The sequence below is a fragment of the Athene cunicularia genome, assembly GCF_003259725.1.
Source record: "Athene cunicularia isolate RWA chromosome 8 unlocalized genomic scaffold, athCun1 chr8_part1, whole genome shotgun sequence".
NCBI lineage: Eukaryota > Metazoa > Chordata > Aves > Strigiformes > Strigidae > Athene > Athene cunicularia.
The window spans coordinates 17,561,806-17,581,269 of NW_020799109.1; the positions used below are offsets into that span (position 1 = coordinate 17,561,806).

General features: G+C 43.2%; 1 protein-coding gene across 1 annotated transcript; it reads left to right on the plus strand.

Moving 5' to 3' along the window:
* Positions 1-2,850: 2,850 nt before the first annotated feature.
* Positions 2,851-19,083, plus strand: LRRC8C (leucine rich repeat containing 8 VRAC subunit C). The gene is made up of 3 exons (XM_026854268.1): positions 2,851-3,054; positions 14,331-14,472; positions 16,632-19,083. The coding sequence occupies exons 2-3, from the start codon at positions 14,335-14,337 to the stop codon at positions 18,900-18,902; spliced, it is 2,409 nt and encodes an 802-aa protein (XP_026710069.1). The 5' UTR covers positions 2,851-3,054; positions 14,331-14,334; the 3' UTR covers positions 18,903-19,083.
* Positions 19,084-19,464: the final 381 nt, after the last annotated feature.

The following is a 19,464-nucleotide window of genomic DNA, read 5'->3' on the forward strand; positions in this document are numbered from 1 at the left end:
CTCCGAAAAAAGGAACCCCAAACCGACCCGCGTTACGGCGAGGCTGCGAGCGGGACCGGGAGGCGGCGGTTCAACCGCGCTCCCACCGCGCAAGCCGGCGGGCAGAGAGGGTGCGGGGAGCGCGGAGCCTCCGCGGGGCTGCGCGGCGCCTCCGTGCCCCAGAGGGTCCTGGCGGGTCCCTACCGCCGGGTCGCGGGGAGAGCGCAGCCCCCCCGGAGGCGCTGATGGCTCTGTTTTCGAAGATATTTTTTTTAAAAAAAAACAAACAAACCAAACCAAAAACCCCAAATCCTGATTTTAAATCGGTTTAAAACCAGCTCTGCCTTGTCGCAGTGTGATGGGCGGTTTTGTTCATTATTCACGAAATGCAGTTTGTCCAGTTCACTGGAAAGAGTTGACCAAGCAAAATGAGAAGCTTATGAAAGACTGCTGAATGTATCCTACTAGAATTAGATTAGGATGAAAATGTTTAAAAGTCAGGAATTCTATTGCACAGTTAAGTATGTGAGTTATGGCTTGCATTTTTAATTTTTTTTTACTTTTGGAATAAGTACTTCCTGCGAGGAGACTCAGTATTATGAGCAGCACTGTCTGAAGACACACATGTACATGTTTGCTCCCATAGAGCACTGCAGACTTGAATGATGCTGTAAAAAAACTGGACAGGCAGAAAGGTGCTTTGCAAGATAGTGGAGAAAAAGATGGCAACGCTGGAAATAAATAATAAACCAAAAATATCTCCCTTCCTAATTCAACCAAGTAGCAGATTTCCCCTCCCCCTGCTATATTAGACCTGCTTTTACTTTTCTTTTTGGCACAATGCAAGCAGTCAGGAGAGTAGCACTCACTCCCCTGGGCTCACTCTCCTGGAAATGCCTGTTTGCCCCTGTGGTGGTGCAGATCAGCACCGAGAGTTGGGCTGAGCACAGTTCTGAGCTGATCCCTAATTTTAACCTGGCCTTGGATTCCTGCTGTCTTGCAAGTGCCTGTGCCCGGGGGCTGCCAGCGAGGCACAGCAGCCTGGTGCTGAGCACCTGTGGTTTCTGAATCATTTCCTTTTCCAGTTGCATTCAGAGTTTGCTAAATGTGTGGGAGCCGTGATGCTGTTTTCTTTCAGTCTCAATACTAACAGGCCCTGCCAGAGGTTTTACTGTAATATAACTTTCTGTGAGGTTTTTGTTACTGTTTACTCTTGTAAGCAGTTTTAGAAAGAAACTTTCTGATGGAAAGTCTAAAAATCTAGCTACTTTGTATGCCCGGTGTTGGGAAAAGCCAGGACTGGTTGTCAGTGAAGAACAAAATCAGGGACTGAGGAATTCCTCACACAAGTTCTTTGGCTCAGAGCTTGGTGCTATCTTGCAATCAGTTCCTGTACCAGTTCAAGCCGATTTCCTGAGGCAGCCGCATCCCACCTCGATATCTGGTTTTTGAGGCCCACAATAAGGGGCTCAGACTGGGAGGGGGGCAGCATCCGGGCTGCGCAATAGAGAGGGTTAAACAATATTCAGGTGGCCTTAGCGCCACAGTGAGAACACAGTAAGACCCCATAATAATTAATTGGGTCAGAGTGCTGGGAGGAGCAGTTCCCCTGATTGTCCATTGACCTCTCTTGCAACTGGTTGAAGTGGCCTGTATTCACCACCAGAAAGGCACGGCCCAGCCCAAGCCTTTTTGAATGCTGTGGGAAGTAAAAAAAAAAAAAAAAAAAATCAATTATTGTCCAAACAATTCACAATAACAGGAGCTACAGTTTAATTTTACAGTATTTTTTCCTCTTTGAGAAAATTTAGTGAAAATATATTGTCTGCACTGTCACAGAGCTGTGAAAGGCAGGGGAGGGGATATATATTAAAGCAAACCCTGGAAATGAAACAATGTACCTCAGGAAAAAAAAAAACAAAACCAAAACCAAAAACAGAACCCCAAAATACTTCTCTTAAAACCTTACTTAGTAAAGCAAAGAAGCCGTTCTCCTTCCGGAATGATTTGACAGAAGAATGTTGACAAGTGTTGGATTTCACATGCCCAACATACTGGAAACTTTACTCTCTTCTTCATCCTTTAGCTGTTTGCCCAGGGATCTTGTGTGACAAGACTCTGATGCAATTTCAGGCTCTAGTGCAATAACTTTTGTTGGGATTTGTGTTTCTAAGATCTCTTTCCCTCTAGGAAGATACTAGGTTTGATTCACCTTCTTGGACATGTATGACTATGCCATTTGCTCCATTGCTTTCACTCATAACACAGGATAGGCATCACTGTCTTCCCATCCCCAGGCAGAAAAAGCATCTTAGACCTGTCTTTAAACCTGACAGACCCTGGATCAGCTTTCCTGTACTGTATTCATTTTACATTTTAGTGCCTGACACAAACAGCTAATCAGACACACCATAAACTTTACAACTGTATCATCCAGAGAGTCGTAGGCTTGGACCAGGATGATTTTTTTGGCATTTTTCCCAGTATGGAGGTTGTGTCCAGTCTGTTTCTATCTCCCATAGAGCACTGATTAACAATCTAGTGTTTGATCAGGTCAGTTTTTTAAAAGGTAGGATAGTGCTGTGTATGTGCTTTGCACATTTTCCATTTGTTTGGGAGAATTCTGCAGTAAGATACAGTGCATGTTTTTTTTCTTGGTTTTAAAAGTAAAACAAAGGCCTCCCCTAAAGTGCAGAATGGCACTGTTCTCCATGAAAGTTGCTAATGCTGCTGTCACGGCAAGTGTACAAAGTTCCACTGAATTTGAACCAGCATATGTGAAAACACTTGGTCTTGTAGAGTAGCATTAAAAATCCATTTCTCTTTCTGTCAGAGTAAACTTTAACTTTTCCATCGACTTTCATGTGAGCAGCATCCAGCCTTTCACACCAACTTAAAATCCTGGGCTCAACTATGATCTGCTGAACATGGAGACGCTAGCTCACGTCTCCCTTCAGTGGCAATACAACATAGTGATTTTGTCTTGATGGGAACCCAAAATTCAAGAAGATAGCAATAAGACTGCTGAAGTGCTTAGAACATCTCCAATTTTATTTACTCATCACTGAAACCAAGGTGAGAGCTTGGATTAATTGCTTGCTCTGGAGCATATGTTGAAGTAGAGCACAGGTCAAGCCCTGCCCTGAGTGTGCAGTGGTATAAGATCCTGATATACGTGTGATTTACAGCAGAATGCAACAGCTCAGAAGTGGAGGCTGCTCTCAGAAAGCAGGTTTGGTGTTCTGTTAGAAATCTCCTTTTCCAGTTGATACGAGTCCTGATGAGCTCTCTCAGGGGGAGGTAGTTTTCATGCTAGTTTACAGAGCAAGATGGGTGTTCACAGACAATACTATTGGAAAAGCCCTTTGTTAAGTGTAATGTGATTAAAAAGAGTGTTTGCTCTTTGCCATCATTTACCCAGACAACATAATTTCGAAGACCTGCACACCTGCTATAGTGTGGTCAGACCACCCCCACCCAGCAACTGCTTTGATCTCACAGAGTTTAGGCTTGATGGAAACAGCTTTGCTTTTTGTTTTATGATGCAGGAACAGAATTTTTGGTGGAACAAGTTTAGAGCTAATTCAGCTTTAGTGGGTCATGGGATGGATGCTGCACTGAAAAAGTCCAATAAAGAATTTAGGCAGATAGTTCTGGTTTTCCACATCTCTGAAATTTATGATATTTAAAAGTCATCTTATGTGAATAGCAATTCTGATTCTGCCGCTGTTCGTGTTTGTCTTCGAGTATGTATATATCGCATCTATTTTATGTGCTTGAATCTGTGTTAGTCTTTTTTATCCTTTCAGGAGTATGGATGAGACTATGAGCTTTATTTTTATTGTCAGGGATTTTTGTCACAAAGGATGGTTTGGGGGTTGAAAATTCATCAGCTGTATTTCAGAATACCTGTATGTTTATCCAGGCACTTTGAGATCCATGTTTTATGAGACTATCGCAAAGTTTAGAAAGCTCTCTTGTGTAGCGTGCAAGTGGGAGCAGAAAAGATCCTTTCACAAATTGTGAAAACAGGCATTTCTGTAATGTTTTTGGCTCAATCACTGCATAAAAACTTTTAAACTAACTTTTCAGATGGTTGAGCTGCTTAAGACTCAGAATGGACTCTTTGTGCTTCCTGTCCCAATTAGGAATTAATTTTTAATTATATCAGCTGAACATTTTTTTATTATGAGCACTTGTATTAGCCTGAGGCCCCTGACTGTTCCTTTGACAATGAATGGCACTGGTTTGTGTAATATTGTCTGTCCTATGACATTCTACAGCATTGTTTCTGTCTTCATATCTGAGTATGTTAAATAAGTGTTTGTGAAAAACCTGATACAACTTTGATTAAAACTTGATGTTTGTTTACTTTTCTCAATTATTTAGACATATTTCAGGAGTACTAAAATACCACTTACTAGATAGTTTCTTGCTCAGCGCTTTGCTTTGCTGTTAAAGGTTTTCATTCGCATTAAGAACATTTTGCAGCTCTGGAAAGAGGGCTGGCAGCTTGAGTGATAGCCCTGATAAACTAAGAATGTTACTCCCAGAGCTGAGAAATGGTCAGTATTGCCTTTGAAGTAGTCTTTGACATGGAAATGCGTAGAGTGTGCTTTTCTTTAGATTTGAACAAATAGCTCAGCAAAGCCAAATCTCCACACCAGGCCTATGTGCTTGGTACAGAAAGAACTCCTGTTGATTTCAATGAGACTTTATCTGGCAGAATCTGGCCCTGACCTTTTTTTTTGTCTTTAGTTCAACCAAGTTGAAGTCAAAGAGCGGCTGATAATAGGAAGTCTTTTTGGTGTGTAATACATGCAAAAGTACTATGACTCAGTTGAAACAAAAACAACAAGGTTATTGTCTGGGATCTATCGCCAAAGCGTACTTACTGTATGTAGCTGGAAATTGCAGCATATATTTTGAAATGCAGTTTACTAAAGTTACTTCCTGTTTGCATCCTTCATGTCTCCTCTTTACGTCCCTTGTATCTCCTTCATATTCTGGATGCAGGCCTCTGAGCTTCCGCTGCTGCAGTGGATGGTACTGACAGTCCCGGCAGCAGGGCAGGGGATTCACTGCCGCTCTGAATCTGCCACGCTCCCTCCTGGCTGTTAGGCAGAGAGGCAGCTGAAACCTAAATGTACACTGGATGCTTCCAGTGTGAGCCTCTGTAACTCAGAGGGAAAAGAATGGAAAAGGTCTAGGTGTTCAGCAAGTTTCTGGAAGTTACACACTTTTCAGTTTTCTTGAGCAACTAAATCCCCAGTGATTTGTTGGAGTCTTGGCCACAGTCATGTACCTGCAGAGCTGGGGCACTGGGGAAGCTCAGTTGTGGCAGTTGGCATAATGGAGGGCAGTTTTCTAGTACTTGGGTTGTGACTGTCCAGGAGTTCAGGTGGCACAGCCTAGCCTTCTCCAGCCAGCACATCTGGAAATGAAAGCCCATTTCTACGCTGAATAACTGTCACGGGGACAGCCCAGTCATGGCCAGCCTGCTTCCGTCCACATCAGTCTGGTGTAGCCCCTGTGAAAACTGCACGGGTCCTGTAGGACCACCAAACTGTGGGTATTGGAGTAATGTCTTCTGTGGGGTGGTTGTGTTTTGTCTGCTCTCAAGATTGCAAACCAGTACCAACTATGACACATAATTTTGGTAATGTGGAGTGTGAAATCAAATTAACTCCCGTGGCTTTGCAGGAAGGTTTTGACATGCTATGAGTTTAGACTCCACCATTGCAGAGAACTGGAAAAAGCAGTATGTTATGATTTTGTAGTATTATTCATTCATACTTCCCACCAAAGGTAGCAAAGAGCTACCTTTCTGTTTTTCAGCTGGAGAAGCAGCAGCGTGGTGGGTTGATGTGGCATGCCCAAAGCAGGAGCACAGGGAGCCCGTGGCCAGGTCCGTCCCACTGGGGACTCCTGACTCATGCTCTGTTGTCCCTCCCAGACACATTTCCTCGCCAGCCTCAGCCCCAAGAACATGCATTTGTTTGAAAATACAGTAAACACATGGACTTTTAAAAGTAATTGTTTGGATGCAAGTGGTTTGTTTTCAATGGCCTTACAGTTCTTTAGCGTGGGATTTATGTTTAAGCAACAGCATCATTTGTTTGTATGTCTTACTTCAGAATGATGGCATTTCTTCCTATGAAAATCTCCCTTATAGCCAATGGAGCAAAAAGTAGCCTGTCATGTTTCAAGAAGTGGCAACATGTGATTTTTTTTTTTGCCATACCCCTAAACAGCCAGCGTTCAAAGTAGTTTTTCCAACCAAAAATTTTTGAGAGTTTTATTTATTTATTTATTAAATTTTATATTACAGGAAACACCAGTGGCTGTAAAACTTAGCAAGGAAACGGATCTCCTAGAATTCCTGAAATACCTCAAATACAAGGAGAATTTAGTAGCAGAGGTATTATCATATGTTGCACAGGTACTGACCAAGCACCCACACTTGCCAAAATGCTGGCCGTTTTGGTCAGTGAAACATAGAGCAAGATAATTAACGAAACTGAATGTCAGGGTAGTGCAGTCATTATTTCACTGTGTGTACAATGTGTGACAGAATACACAGATAAGGATGGAACACCAACCTCTCGGGAATTAGGAGCTTCTAATTCTAGCCCTTATCATCTTATTTCCCCCTTCGTCTAACCTCACTTTTCCAGATTTGGTGCCTTGTCCCTGGGTTCACTTTTAGTCCTCTCCTCGTTAGGTGATGAAGTGAAGCAAGTTTGTTATCTGTGATCTGTGGTGCCAGCATGGGCAGTGCCAGGAGCTGTGAGGGACTCCTGGACATGTGCTGGAGATGAAATGTTCAGCTCCTGAGATCAAAAGACACATGCAAACCCACAGTTTCCAGAGGTTTATAAATTAGCCAGCTGTGGGCAGCTGTTCACACTTCAGTAAAAACTGCGTCCCTGATACACCAGCCAAGTTTTGGGGCATGGGGAATCTGGAAAGTTTAAAATAAAAAGAACATGTTTTGTAGTGTGCATAGTTCAATTGCTGTTCCCCTAACATTGCTTGTTTCTAGCAATGGTTTGAACAATTCCTGGCTAGATCATAATTTAAATTTTGTTTTAAATTGGACAGGTTTTTCCTTACGGTCATTTTGGGGACCCAATCCCACCCAAAAATACAAGTTTGGCAAAGTTATAATCAACGGAAAATATGACTGATGATGGTAGCCATTGTCATGCCAGGCTGTGCCTATAGGTCCCAGCTAGAGGAGACTGTGGCCCTGAGCCCTTGGGGTTCTGCACAGGCCAGTGATTTTGTTTAAACTTGGTGTTTCTAAGAACACCATGAACCTGACTGCAAAACTCCCTTATCCCTGCATATTTAACTGCCTCGGTGTGCAGTTCTCAGTCAGCCAAAATAAGGATGCAAAATTCTGCTTTTCAGTGCAGCCTCAGGCCCTTTGCTGAGGAGCACTTCAGCTGAACTTCAGCTCCTGGCCCAAGGTGTCCAAGGCCAGACAGCACGGAACCACCTGAAAAGCAACTTTATGGTATTTGTGCAGTGTAACAAATATTTACTACAGAGAACAGCAGGCTGTGGTGTTCAGGGTGAGCAGTGCCGGGTGCTGTGTAAAGCAATACCCACTGGAGTGCAGCCCACGCACATGTGGCCTGCAGCACTTGGGCTCTGCCGAGTCCCTGCTATCAGGTCACAAGCTCACAGCGTGTTAAATGTGTGCTGTGCTCTGTTCCTTTAATGAAGATGAATATGCAATAAATCATGTATGGGAACCAACCCAGAGACCTACTTGCAGCACTATTCCCAAAAGGCATTTCATAATTTATCCTAACACATGCACTATGTTTAAAACAGCCCGGAAGGCAGGTTTTGCCTTGCCCAGTACTTTCTCCTTTCAGTAGATCTCTGATGTGAAAGACCAGACAGTCCTAGTCTGAATTGTCTCTTGAGGACATCTCAACCTTGACCCTTCCCAGTGTAATCAGGGGGGGGGGGGGGTGTGTGTCAGGGAGGGCCATGTCCATAGCATTTGGGACTCGCTTGGACACTGTGCCTCTGTCAGGAGGTGGTGATGCTGATCCTACGTCTGAGGGTTGATTAGATGTCAGGGAAATGTGGATAAATGTCAGCTAGCTAATCGTTTAAACATCTTTTCTAGTCAGTTTTAAAAAAACTCACCAACATTTTGTGCTTCCTAGTTGTAAACGTCACTATTTCTGCAACATTGTCCCTCCCTTCCTGCTACATTCCTCCTCCTTTTTCCCTCTGCTGTGTTTTTCATACCCTGCCACTACCAAACCAATAAATTCTGGATGTTAACTGCCTGTCTAGCACCCAGGGGGCCTGATTCTGCTGTGCAGCTGTAGTAGTTCCCCTAAAACAAGCGACAGATGACAGCAGTTGCTTCAATGCATAACAACATGATTGAGTAACCACTACTGGAAGAATAAAATAGCAGAGGGCTTGACTTCTGGTGAGTAACACCTGTAGCTTAGCAAACACAGCTCTGGCAAGTCCCACTCTCCCACCTACAGCACATGAAGCAGCAGTGATGCTGCTTCTCTGTTGCATGAGGGTCAGCAAGCGCGGGGACGGCCCTTTGGGCAAGGAGGATATAGTGGGGGCACAGGCTGGCTGGTGTTAACGGGTAACATCGAGCATTGCCTGTGGAAGGGCACAGACCAGTCGGCAGCTTTCCCAGCAGCACAGTGCAGGCAGCCCGGTCGCCGTCTTGCGTGGGAGCTGCTGGGGGTCTGCCTCAGGAATGCGCGCTAGTGGACCTGCCACAGGTGAGATAAGGGCAGGGCCTCCCAGTTATTTCTGTTTCACTCAGTGTGCTTTTTTTAACTGCAGTGTCTCTGTGAGCTGTGCCTTGAAAGCTGAGGTGGGGCAGAGTGGGAGCGGTGTGGCGGTTTGCATCGGTACCAGCGCTCTCCAGCAGCATGCCCTCCGGTTCTGCTGAGGGCGGGTGTCAAGCCACACAGTTACACTCCATAAAATGAATGAAGTTCTCTGTGAGAATCTGCTTACAAATAGCAACCGTCACCTAGCAATAACTGGAGCGTGGGACCTGGCAGCTGCTAGAAGCCAAAAGCGGTTTTGTTTGGGGTTGTACCAGAGGAGCACTTCTCTGAGCATTAATATGTTTTTTCTTTATAAAGCATCTCTCGAGGTGCAAGATGAATACAGCTTGATGAGGGGCTATATCACACACATCTCAGACAGGTTGAGTGTATAAACTTTTTATGTGCCCAAGCGTCTGCCCATCTGGCATGGTGGGCCCTGTCTCTGACAGGGGTACCTCGTGCGCTGCTGCAAGGCAGGTCACACAAATTCAGTGGACACGAAGCGGCGGGGAGCAGCTCACAGTGCCTACTTGTGAAGCATTAAGCTGAGGCCGGGGCTTGCTCCCGGGGCTTTGCTGGCCGCACTGTGACAGCTAACACTGCCGAAGAGCCCTGGCAGTGGGTAGTGCCGGCCTGGGCACACTGTGCCATGGCTGGGGAGGGCTGGCCCGTTGGGGTGCTGTTGCTGGTGGAGGTAGGGTAGCTGCAGCTACAGCTGGAAACTCTGCTCGTCAGCATCTGTGCCTGTTCGCAAGAGGCCCTGCTGACACAGAGCTGCGGGCAGAGGTTCGGCTGCTCAGCCCCCGGGGCATCAGTGCTGCAAAGGCGGTCCCTGCCCAGAAACCCGCCCGGGCGTCTCGGGCGTCTTCTGAGCAGCCAGTGGACAGGAAGGTAATTAATTAAGTTCCTTTATATCCTGCAGTGCATGTCATGTGGATTGCCTGATTTGTAAAACATACTCGTTTTTCTTTTAGCTGCACTGGCAAGAGCTGTCATTACTTCCGAACTGTCCCCGCTGCTTTCCTTTATTCCCTCTGATGAAGGCCAATTGCTGAGAAGCTGGTTTGCTCCATGGTGTGGCCATTTCACAATCATCCTTTGATTCAATCTCTTGATTTATTAAGTCTAATTTGTTTCCAATACTCTCCTCTCTGGCTTGGATCTATTTCTTCTCCTTAGCTCTTTTAGGTCACATTATGTTGTTGTGTCTCACTCCTAATCTCCTATATGTTAGCTGCTGTAGTTAGTTTTTCTTCCTTGTACCTGGATTCCAGTATTTCCTCTTATTATCGCATATTCATTTTCACTCATCAATTTTTCTATACTTCCTAGAAATCTTAAAATAATAATAGAAAACCCTACTAATTTCTCTCCCCTCGCTTTTAGAAAGTTTTTGGTTGTATTTGTGGGGGTGTGGTTTTTTGGTTTTTATTTAATCTGCAAACCCTCAGCTCTTTTCTGCAGCACTGCTTAACAGCCAGTACGTCTTTTTAATCCAAGTTCCTCTTTTATTTCCTTCTGGTAGCTGAATAGCAGATGATTTCTCTCATAAACTTTTTATTTTTTTCTAGAATATAAAGATTATTAGAAATGCAAGAGAGAAAAAAAGATAACAACTTCTGATTTTAATCGAAAAAAAAATTAGAATTCCGTATTTCCTAAAGAAGGTTAAATAGTATTTAACATAAGTCAGACTCCACATTTCAGCTACGATGTATTGTGCCATTAAATAGCATTTTGAATGTGAGGGAACTACATTAGTAATGCTGTCTTAGTTTTCACCAGCTGAAATGTTGAACTCCTTTTCTTCTATCTCCTTGTTATAAGAAGAGATAAGAATCTATAGTAGGCAGTGTGTTGTCCCAGAGATTGCTGTGATTTCGGCTGCAGTGTGACTTTTTAGCATCCCTGTTTTCATTTGTTTAAATTCATAATTGACTGAATCAGTTTATTTTTGTACAGACCTGGTTTGTGCGTGGTTATAAATGAATCTGGCCAGCAGTGTGGCTTTGGGTGTAGTGATGGGGAAGAGATAGTCTCTGGCCATGGCCAGGAGGGGCTTTTCAGGATTGCTCTAAGCCACGTGAACCTGCGGTGTCTTTTCTGAGGCCTCAGAGCCACTGCTAATAGATGTCCTTTCAGTCACTGGGTAGGCCAGAATGGAAAAGAAGCTAGAGGGAAGAGGGAGACAAATAAAAAGCGATTTCCTGTCATTCTGTTCTGCGCGCAGATACCAGCAGTGCGGGTAAGCCTAAGCTTCTCTGCACTTCTTTACAGCATTTTCTCTTTATTGCTAGTGCAACACAGCGAGAAGCAGTAGGGTTTCTCCAGAGGATGTTAGAAAACTGTTATACCATTTCTTTATGTCCAATCTCCATTTAAAACTTCTTGTGAACGTCTTTTTTCCTGAAGTTAAAAAATATTGTCTGTCATTATTTATTGTTGGTTTATTTACCATTATTATGGGCAGTACTATTGCCATCAAAACAAACACATCTGTTTTCCTTTTTTAACAATAAAAAACCCTCATAAGTGGCAGACAGATTTTGAGGTCTGGTGTTGGACTGCAACCTTCCATCCTCAGAGTTGGCTTTTCTAGCATGGCTCAGAGAGGCTTTCTGTATGCAGGTCTCCCTCTGCTTGGCCCATTAACCAGAGTAACAGTATGTGCACTCTACTAATGAGGAGTCACATTATGCAAACAGCAGCCTCTAAAGGGAACAAGGGATCAGAGCAGCATGTATTGGTGATGCCAGAAACTATCTGCCTTCATCTAAATTCCTCACACATCACTTAGAAGAAATAAAGCAAATATATAACACAACAAAGAGCCCTAAAATACAGAATGAAACCTATCGAGTGCAACTGCCAAATTAATTTCTGGTCTTGAAAGCTGTCCCCACACAGTCATTTGCAAGATAGTTTCCCATCCCATCTGCTGTCAGGCGCTGCCCCTGTTTCACTACTGCCGACTTTGTAATGCCATGGCTCAGATCCACAGCATTGCTTAGACGTATAACCGGTGAGGATTGGGTCTTCACATTTTTTGGAGCATGTGAGCATTCATGTTTTCTCAAGAGTCTCCACTGTAGGAAACATGATTCTGGCTTACCTGGCACTCAAATCATCTATACTTTTGGAACCACCTTACAGAAAGGACTTCTAGAGGTTGTGGTGTCAGAGTGTGAAAAAGAACTCATAAGCCATTGTTATATCAGGGGGAGGAGGAGAAGAAAATGTCATGATTTTAAAGCAATCTGTTGATATGTTTTTTTGGGTGTACTGATAGCATTCCAGTCAGCTAACTGGCCTCAAAACCTGAGGTGACAGGAGTATATGTGTTACAAAGCTTTGAGCAGGACTGTTGCATGGCAACCAATTAGCTAACATTTGTATTAGTGTATTTAAGAATTTTCTGTTTTTCAACGCTTGATAGAAAAATTACTTTTTTGAGCTTACCAGCAGCTACTGCCAGTCACCTACATTTTATGTAGAAATAAAAAAGATGAAGGTAATTCCTTACCAATGGCAGTGAAATGCATGTGGGTATGAAAGAGAGATCAGTGCATGATATTCTTCAGCTCAGGTGCCACTGGGAGCTGCCAGTGGAGGGTTTCCTCTCCCCGGGTTCACCTGAAGGAGTGCTGGGCATGTAATTAAAGCTGCATAGGGCACCTCTAATTTATGAGATCCATTTTTTCCACCAGTATTCCTAAAAGGAAAGTGAAAGGCAACAAAGGTTTGTCCCAGCAATTACTTGATCTCTGCTGTAGAGGTGTATCTTCCCTGACATGTCTGCTGAGTATTTGCAAGACAGGCACTCAAAAATCCGAACTGTGGCTCCTGGCTGCCTGCAATTTGATAACGGATGCTGCATTCCTTTGCCACCAGTGCAGCAATTCAGGCCTGTTGGCATGGTCACTGCTGAGCCTCCACCCGGGCTGTGTGAAGTCAGGCTTGCATTGCCATCGTTTTCACTGATGGTCTATTAATTTGCAAGTGCTGCAGAGGGCAGCCTGCCTTCCTCTTGGGGATCGCCAGCCGTGCAAGAGGCGTGTGCGATTTCATCTGGCATTGTAGCATGCATCCTGGAGACAGCTTTTAGAAAGTCAAGAGAGAGGGTTGGGAAAGAGATTCTCCTGCCGGGTCAAGTAGTGCTTAAAGCAACATGGAAGGGTTGCAAGAGGACAGGGGAGCAGGGAACAAGGGTTAAGAAGTTTTTACGCTACTCACTCAGAAAGCTGCAAAGCACCAGCCTAGCTACTAACCCGGGTTCATTTACAGATACCATCTTGTGCCTTTGGGGACTGCAGTACCTCCTGAGGATCAGCTGGGCAAGCAGAGGCACAGCACTCCCTGAGAAGCTGTCAGAGTGAGCATCTTTCCACGGGAGTGTGGCCACTGTAGTGGGAGTCAGTTATAAATTCGTGGGATGGCTGTATGCTTGCGATGAGTTGCAGCTGTTAGGGCCTGAATCCTTCCCGGCTGGATCCCCACTTCTGAATTAATGGAATCCCTTAAGTCCCTGGGCAGTGTGTTTGCAAGCGTGTGCTTATCGCTAAGGCTGTGCACAGCTGGATGGCACCAAACCCACACTAACGGGTCCCAGTATGCAGCTCAATCAGGACTATAAGTCCGTCCAATATTACTGTGATATAAAGTGACTGTGGTGAGCATTTATGACATTAGTTAAAGGACAAATTTGCCTCCCAATTGCCCTTGGGAGTATTTTTGTTACATTCCCATGTGAATTTATCTTTCCATCGTAACTTACTGAGGAGTTTCAGTACTGGTTTGATCTCAGGGTTTCAGTTACACAATATGCTGTAGGCTCTAAAATCAGTTGCTTTGCCTGTACATGCTCATGTGTTGGCTGATTTTTCAGAGGAAGTGATGATGTAAGCCTGGCAATCTGAGGTGAAGATAAAGCCCTTGATCTGCCTGTAGTTTTGGTTAGCTAAAGCACTTTAGCAAGTTGCACTCAAGACACAGTAGATTTAAAACTGCAGTGAGTGTGCACACAAATACTCTAAAGCGTCCCTGAAACCACTGTGAACAAAATGGAAGTGAGTGAAACATGATAGCTAAAAGGGCCTGTGAAATATGAGCGCAGGACAAGCATTTTAGCCCAGGCCTTTGAGATCAAGGCTAACATGTATAAAGCTGAATGTCTCTACGTACAGAACAGGCTGATTTTCAGGGATTCAGAAGGCCTTATTGACCCATCAGGTATGGCTGGAGTCAGTTCAGAGAGGGATTTTCCTGCCTGCATGGACAGGACCATGGTCCTGCTTTCCCTTCCTCGCAGGAGCTGCAGGGGGGGCAGCATGAGCATCCCTTTTGTGTGGCAGGGTGCCAGAGAGACTGCTTGGGTGGTAGATGGGAACTTCTATGCTACATTCTGCGAGTTTCATTTCCAGAGCAGTTTTTTTCAAACCTCACAGAAGTACTTGCTTGCACAGATGGACGGATATGTGCTGCAGGAGACTGAGCACTGGCCTTGCTCTTTTGCAGGACGATGATTCCCGTGACTGAGTTTCGCCAGTTTTCGGAGCAGCAGCCAGCATTCAGGGTGCTGAAGCCTTGGTGGGATGTGTTCACGGACTATCTTTCCGTCGCCATGCTGATGATCGGTGTGTTTGGGTGCACATTACAGGTAAATCAAATGGGACAGAAGTGAGGCAGGTGCTCTCGGGCATGCTGAAAAAACACCACAAATGAGAAAGGTCCTTGGAAGGACAGTGTCATGTCTTGTTTTATCTCTTGGGTTCACCGTGAACCAAGCAAAACTCTTCTGGTGCCAGGATTATAACTGTTTAGGTAGCAACATCAAATAACACAGACCAGACTTTTAGCAGCTGTAAATCAGCATAGTTGCGCTAGAGTTGATGGGGCAGTGCCAGCTAAGATAAGAGCTGTTGGTTTGGCTTGTGCCTGGATGCCTGTTTTCACCACAGTTTGGCATAACAAAACTTCAACTTATTTGTTACCATTTTTCTGTTTAAAAGTTTGAAAAATGTAATTTTGTAATTTATGTTTTTATTTGGCAAATGTTAATATTCTTTCTGTCGTTATACTTCAGACAGATTTGAAATGAATGTGCCTATTTTATTAACACGGCCCACAACTGATATTTTGCCTCTTCCATTCCAAAGCATCTCTGAGGGTGCTTACACATAAACAATTGACATTACTATCAGTCATTGTAAGTTACATTTTGCTAAAGAGCCAAAATCTGAAAGGAAATGGGAAGCACTGTTTGGGATAGACTCCACAAAAATAGAAAGCTAAAGTACTAGTTCAAACACAAATCTCATGTTTCTTGGCATGACTTAGAAATGTAGCTAAAGAGACACATTGACAGAGCTCATATTTCAGGGGAATTTGTTCACTCACATGGTCCAAGATTTTCACATATTGTGTCCCGATTTTCACATGAAATCAACTGTAGTTTTGCCTGTATTCTCCGTTTTCAAGTATTTTCAGTTGAAAAGAAATGATGTCCACGTTTAAAAATATCGTCATATAGAGTTGAATTTTGCATTAGTAACTATGTGTTTGTTTAAGCACACAAAGTAGAACATTTGTTATTTTTAAGTTTACCTGCTTGAGTGGATGAAGCACACTGGAAGACAATATGTGGAAACACTGCAAATAATAGATGGGTTTTTTTAAATTCCAACTTATTACCAGAGGCATGAATCCAGAGTGTAAGTAAGAGTGTATATCAGAACAGCATTTACAGACAAAGATTAACTGCAGGAGTTTTTGACGTGTCAACAGTTATGGCACTGATATTGTTCAAAACACATGTGGTCTCATGTCAGCATCTCCCTGCACCAGGGTGGATCATCAAGGAGGATCTGGTTTTGGTAGTTCTTGTTGTAGACCCTATATTTAGTGCTTTCAACAACCGTGATGTCAAAGAATACATCTACACTACAGACACATTCTTAGTCTGGGTTAATTGCAGTTAGTTGTTCAGGGCAAATAAGAGCTCCTTGGTTTATCACATGGTTTAGCATTTTAAATTCAGACCTATAGGGAGCCTTGCAACAAACTCAAACTGTTATCCCAAGTTTAACCAAAGGTGATTGGTTCCCTAAAAGTGCTCTGACCTCAGTTTGTCAACATAGATGGTCAGTCCTAATTAAGAAAGTTGGGGGTTTTTGCATTATAGACAGACTCAACGACAGAAGGACAGAGCTACTTCTTTCCCCCAGGTGTATGGTATGAGGATTCTATGCATATGTATGAGAAACTGAATAAAAATTATATCCATGTGCACACGCACATAAATGCCATCCATTCTGTATTAATTCCTATCTGTCTTTATTAAGACTGAAGATTAATAATATCCTGGCATAGATATGCCCACATTAGGCCTTTGTCAGCCATTTTCAGTGTGATAAGACATCACAGTGTAAACGTACATCCGCATGAATGCAGTTATGCTGCTTTCAACCCTTAGCTATCTCTGAACATCATCTAACCAAGGTGAATACACCTGACAAGAAGAGTCTGTCTCTGAGGAGAGCAATGCAGGAGATCCCTAGTCTTTTCTGGAAGCATTACCCATACTTGTCCTCTTACTCAAATTATGGAAAGCTAACCATAGATCAAAAGGGGTGACCTAGTTTCGGCATATAGAACAAGTGTCTTGTTGGGAATAATAATAGCACAGCCTCTGAGGCCAAGTGCCAGGTTGTGGGGAGGAATGCCTGGCAGCTGGAGGAACTCCAAGGACAGCTACCCATTGGTACTGCCTCCATTGTTGGTACATCAGTTTAAAAGATATCTTTTTGTGTGTTTCAGGTCATGCAAGACAAGATAATATGCCTTCCAAAGCGCGTACAGCCTTGCCAGAACCAATCTAATAGTTCAAATGTGTTTAACACAATCCCAGATACAACCCCCCTTCCTCCACCCAAGCCATCCACCCCTCCAGCTACAGTTGAAATGAAAGGTCTGAAGACTGATTTGGACCTTCAGCAATACAGCTTTATAAATCAGGTGTGCTATGAACGTGCTCTGCACTGGTATGCCAAGTACTTCCCGTACCTTGTCCTTATACACACACTGGTCTTCATGCTGTGTAGTAACTTTTGGTTCAAATTCCCTGGATCAAGCTCCAAAATTGAACACTTCATTTCAATACTTGGGAAGTGTTTTGATTCTCCCTGGACAACAAGAGCCTTATCCGAAGTGTCAGGGGAAGACTCTGAAGAGAAAGATAACAGGAAGAACAACATAAACAAGTCTAATACTGTCCAGCCAAGCACTGAAGGCACTTTGGTCAAGACACAGTCTTTAAAATCAATCCCTGAGAAGTTAGTTGTGGATAAGGGAACACCTGGGGCATTAGATAAGAAAGAAGGTGAACAAGCCAAAGCACTGTTTGAAAAGGTGAAGAAATTTAGATTGCATGTTGAGGAGGGTGATATACTCTATGTCATGTATGTTCGCCAGACTGTACTTAAGGTAATTAAATTCCTTATTATTATTGCTTACAACACAGCACTTGTCTCAGAAGTTAATTTTACAGTTGTCTGTAATGTTGATATTGAAGACATGACAGGATATAAGAATTTTTGCTGTAATCACACGATGGCACATCTGTTCTCGAAACTTTCTTACTGCTACCTGTGCTTTGTAAGCATCTATGGCCTCACATGCCTTTATACACTGTACTGGTTGTTCTACCGTTCACTGAAAGAATATTCTTTTGAATATGTTCGGCAAGAGACAGGAATTGATGATATTCCAGATGTCAAGAATGACTTTGCCTTTATGCTTCATATGATTGATCAGTATGATCCTCTCTATTCCAAGCGGTTTGCTGTCTTCCTATCTGAAGTCAGTGAAAATAAGCTGAAACAGCTGAACCTAAACAACGAGTGGACTGCAGATAAACTGCGACAGAGGCTACAGATGAACTCCCATGGCCATCTGGAGCTACAGCTTTTCATGCTCTCTGGGTTACCAGACACAGTTTTTGAAATTACTGAGCTGCAGTCATTAAAACTTGAAATAATTAATAACGTAATGATACCAGCAACCATTGCACAGTTGGACAATCTCCAGGAGCTCTCATTGCACCAGTGCTCTGTGAAGATCCACAGCGCCGCCTTGGCGTTTCTGAAGGAGAATCTCAAGATCTTGAGTGTCAAGTTTGATGACATCAGAGAACTTCCACACTGGATGTATGGCCTCAGAAATTTGGAAGAGCTCTATTTAATTGGCTCCCTCAGTCATGATATTTCCAAAAACATTACACTGGAGTCTTTTCGAGAACTTAAAAGCCTTAAAGTTCTTTACATAAAAAGTAATTTGTCCAAAATCCCACAGTCTGCAGTCGATGTTTCAAGTCACCTGCAAAAATTGTGCATCCATAATGATGGCACTAAGTTAGTGATGCTCAACAACCTGAAGAAGATGGTCAACCTGACACAGCTGGAATTGGTTCATTGTGATTTAGAGCGCATACCTCATGCAGTCTTCAGCCTTCTCAGTCTTCAGGAATTGGATCTAAAGGAAAACAACCTCAAATCCATTGAAGAAATAGTAAGTTTTCAACACCTGCGAAAACTGACAATCCTAAAGCTGTGGTACAACAGTATAACGTACATCCCAGAGCATATAAAGAAACTCACTAGTCTTGAACGGCTTTCCTTCAGCCATAACAAAATAGAGGTTCTTCCATCCCACCTATTCCTATGCAACAAAATCAGATATTTGGATTTGTCTTACAATGACATTCGCTTTATCCCACCTGAAATAGGAGTTCTGCAGAGTTTACAATACTTTTCCATTACTTGCAACAAAGTGGAGAGCGTGCCAGATGAACTATACTTTTGCAAAAAGCTCAAGACTCTGAAAATTGGGAAAAATAACTTGTCAGTCCTTTCACCTAAAATTGGTAATTTGGTATTCCTCTCCTACTTGGATATTAAAGGCAATCACTTTGAAATCCTTCCACCTGAGCTCGGTGAATGTAGAGCTCTGAAGCGGACTGGCTTCACTGTAGAGGACACCTTGTTTGAAACGTTGCCTTCTGATGTCAGGGAACAAATGAAAGCTGAATAACTAACTTCTCACTCAGTTTTACAGAAATAACGCTTCTACCAAATATGCTGTAGAAAGTGCATACTCCGAATATGCATTTAATTTGTGATTATTTTTTTCTTTTTCAAACAAATCCTTTCTGTACAAACAAATTTGGAGTAAGGAGTACATATATTTTTAAATAAAATTTTCTCATATTTTTTCACTGTTTTAAGATATTTTTAAGTTTGTTTTGCCCTGTGAACAAGGGTGTCTGTAACTTAATTTTTACTGGTAAAAGTAAATGGTTTTATCTGCTGATTTTTTTTTTCCCCTTTGCCTAATCCCAACAGGGGAACTGTGTTTAAGATGTATGCTTTGGGTTGCATATTTGTAATAGATTATTATATTGTCTTCCTGGTTATTGTTAATCCCTTAGGACATGGTCTTCAACAGGTGGTGCTGCAAGTGTTGAATGCCTTGTTTCCTCTTTTCTTCAGTGGCAGTAGAAGGCGTTCAACATCTAACAAGATCAGATCTGGGTTGACCATCCTTTTTTATTTATGACATGGTTTTCTCAGATGGTCAAAGCAAGTAGAAAAGG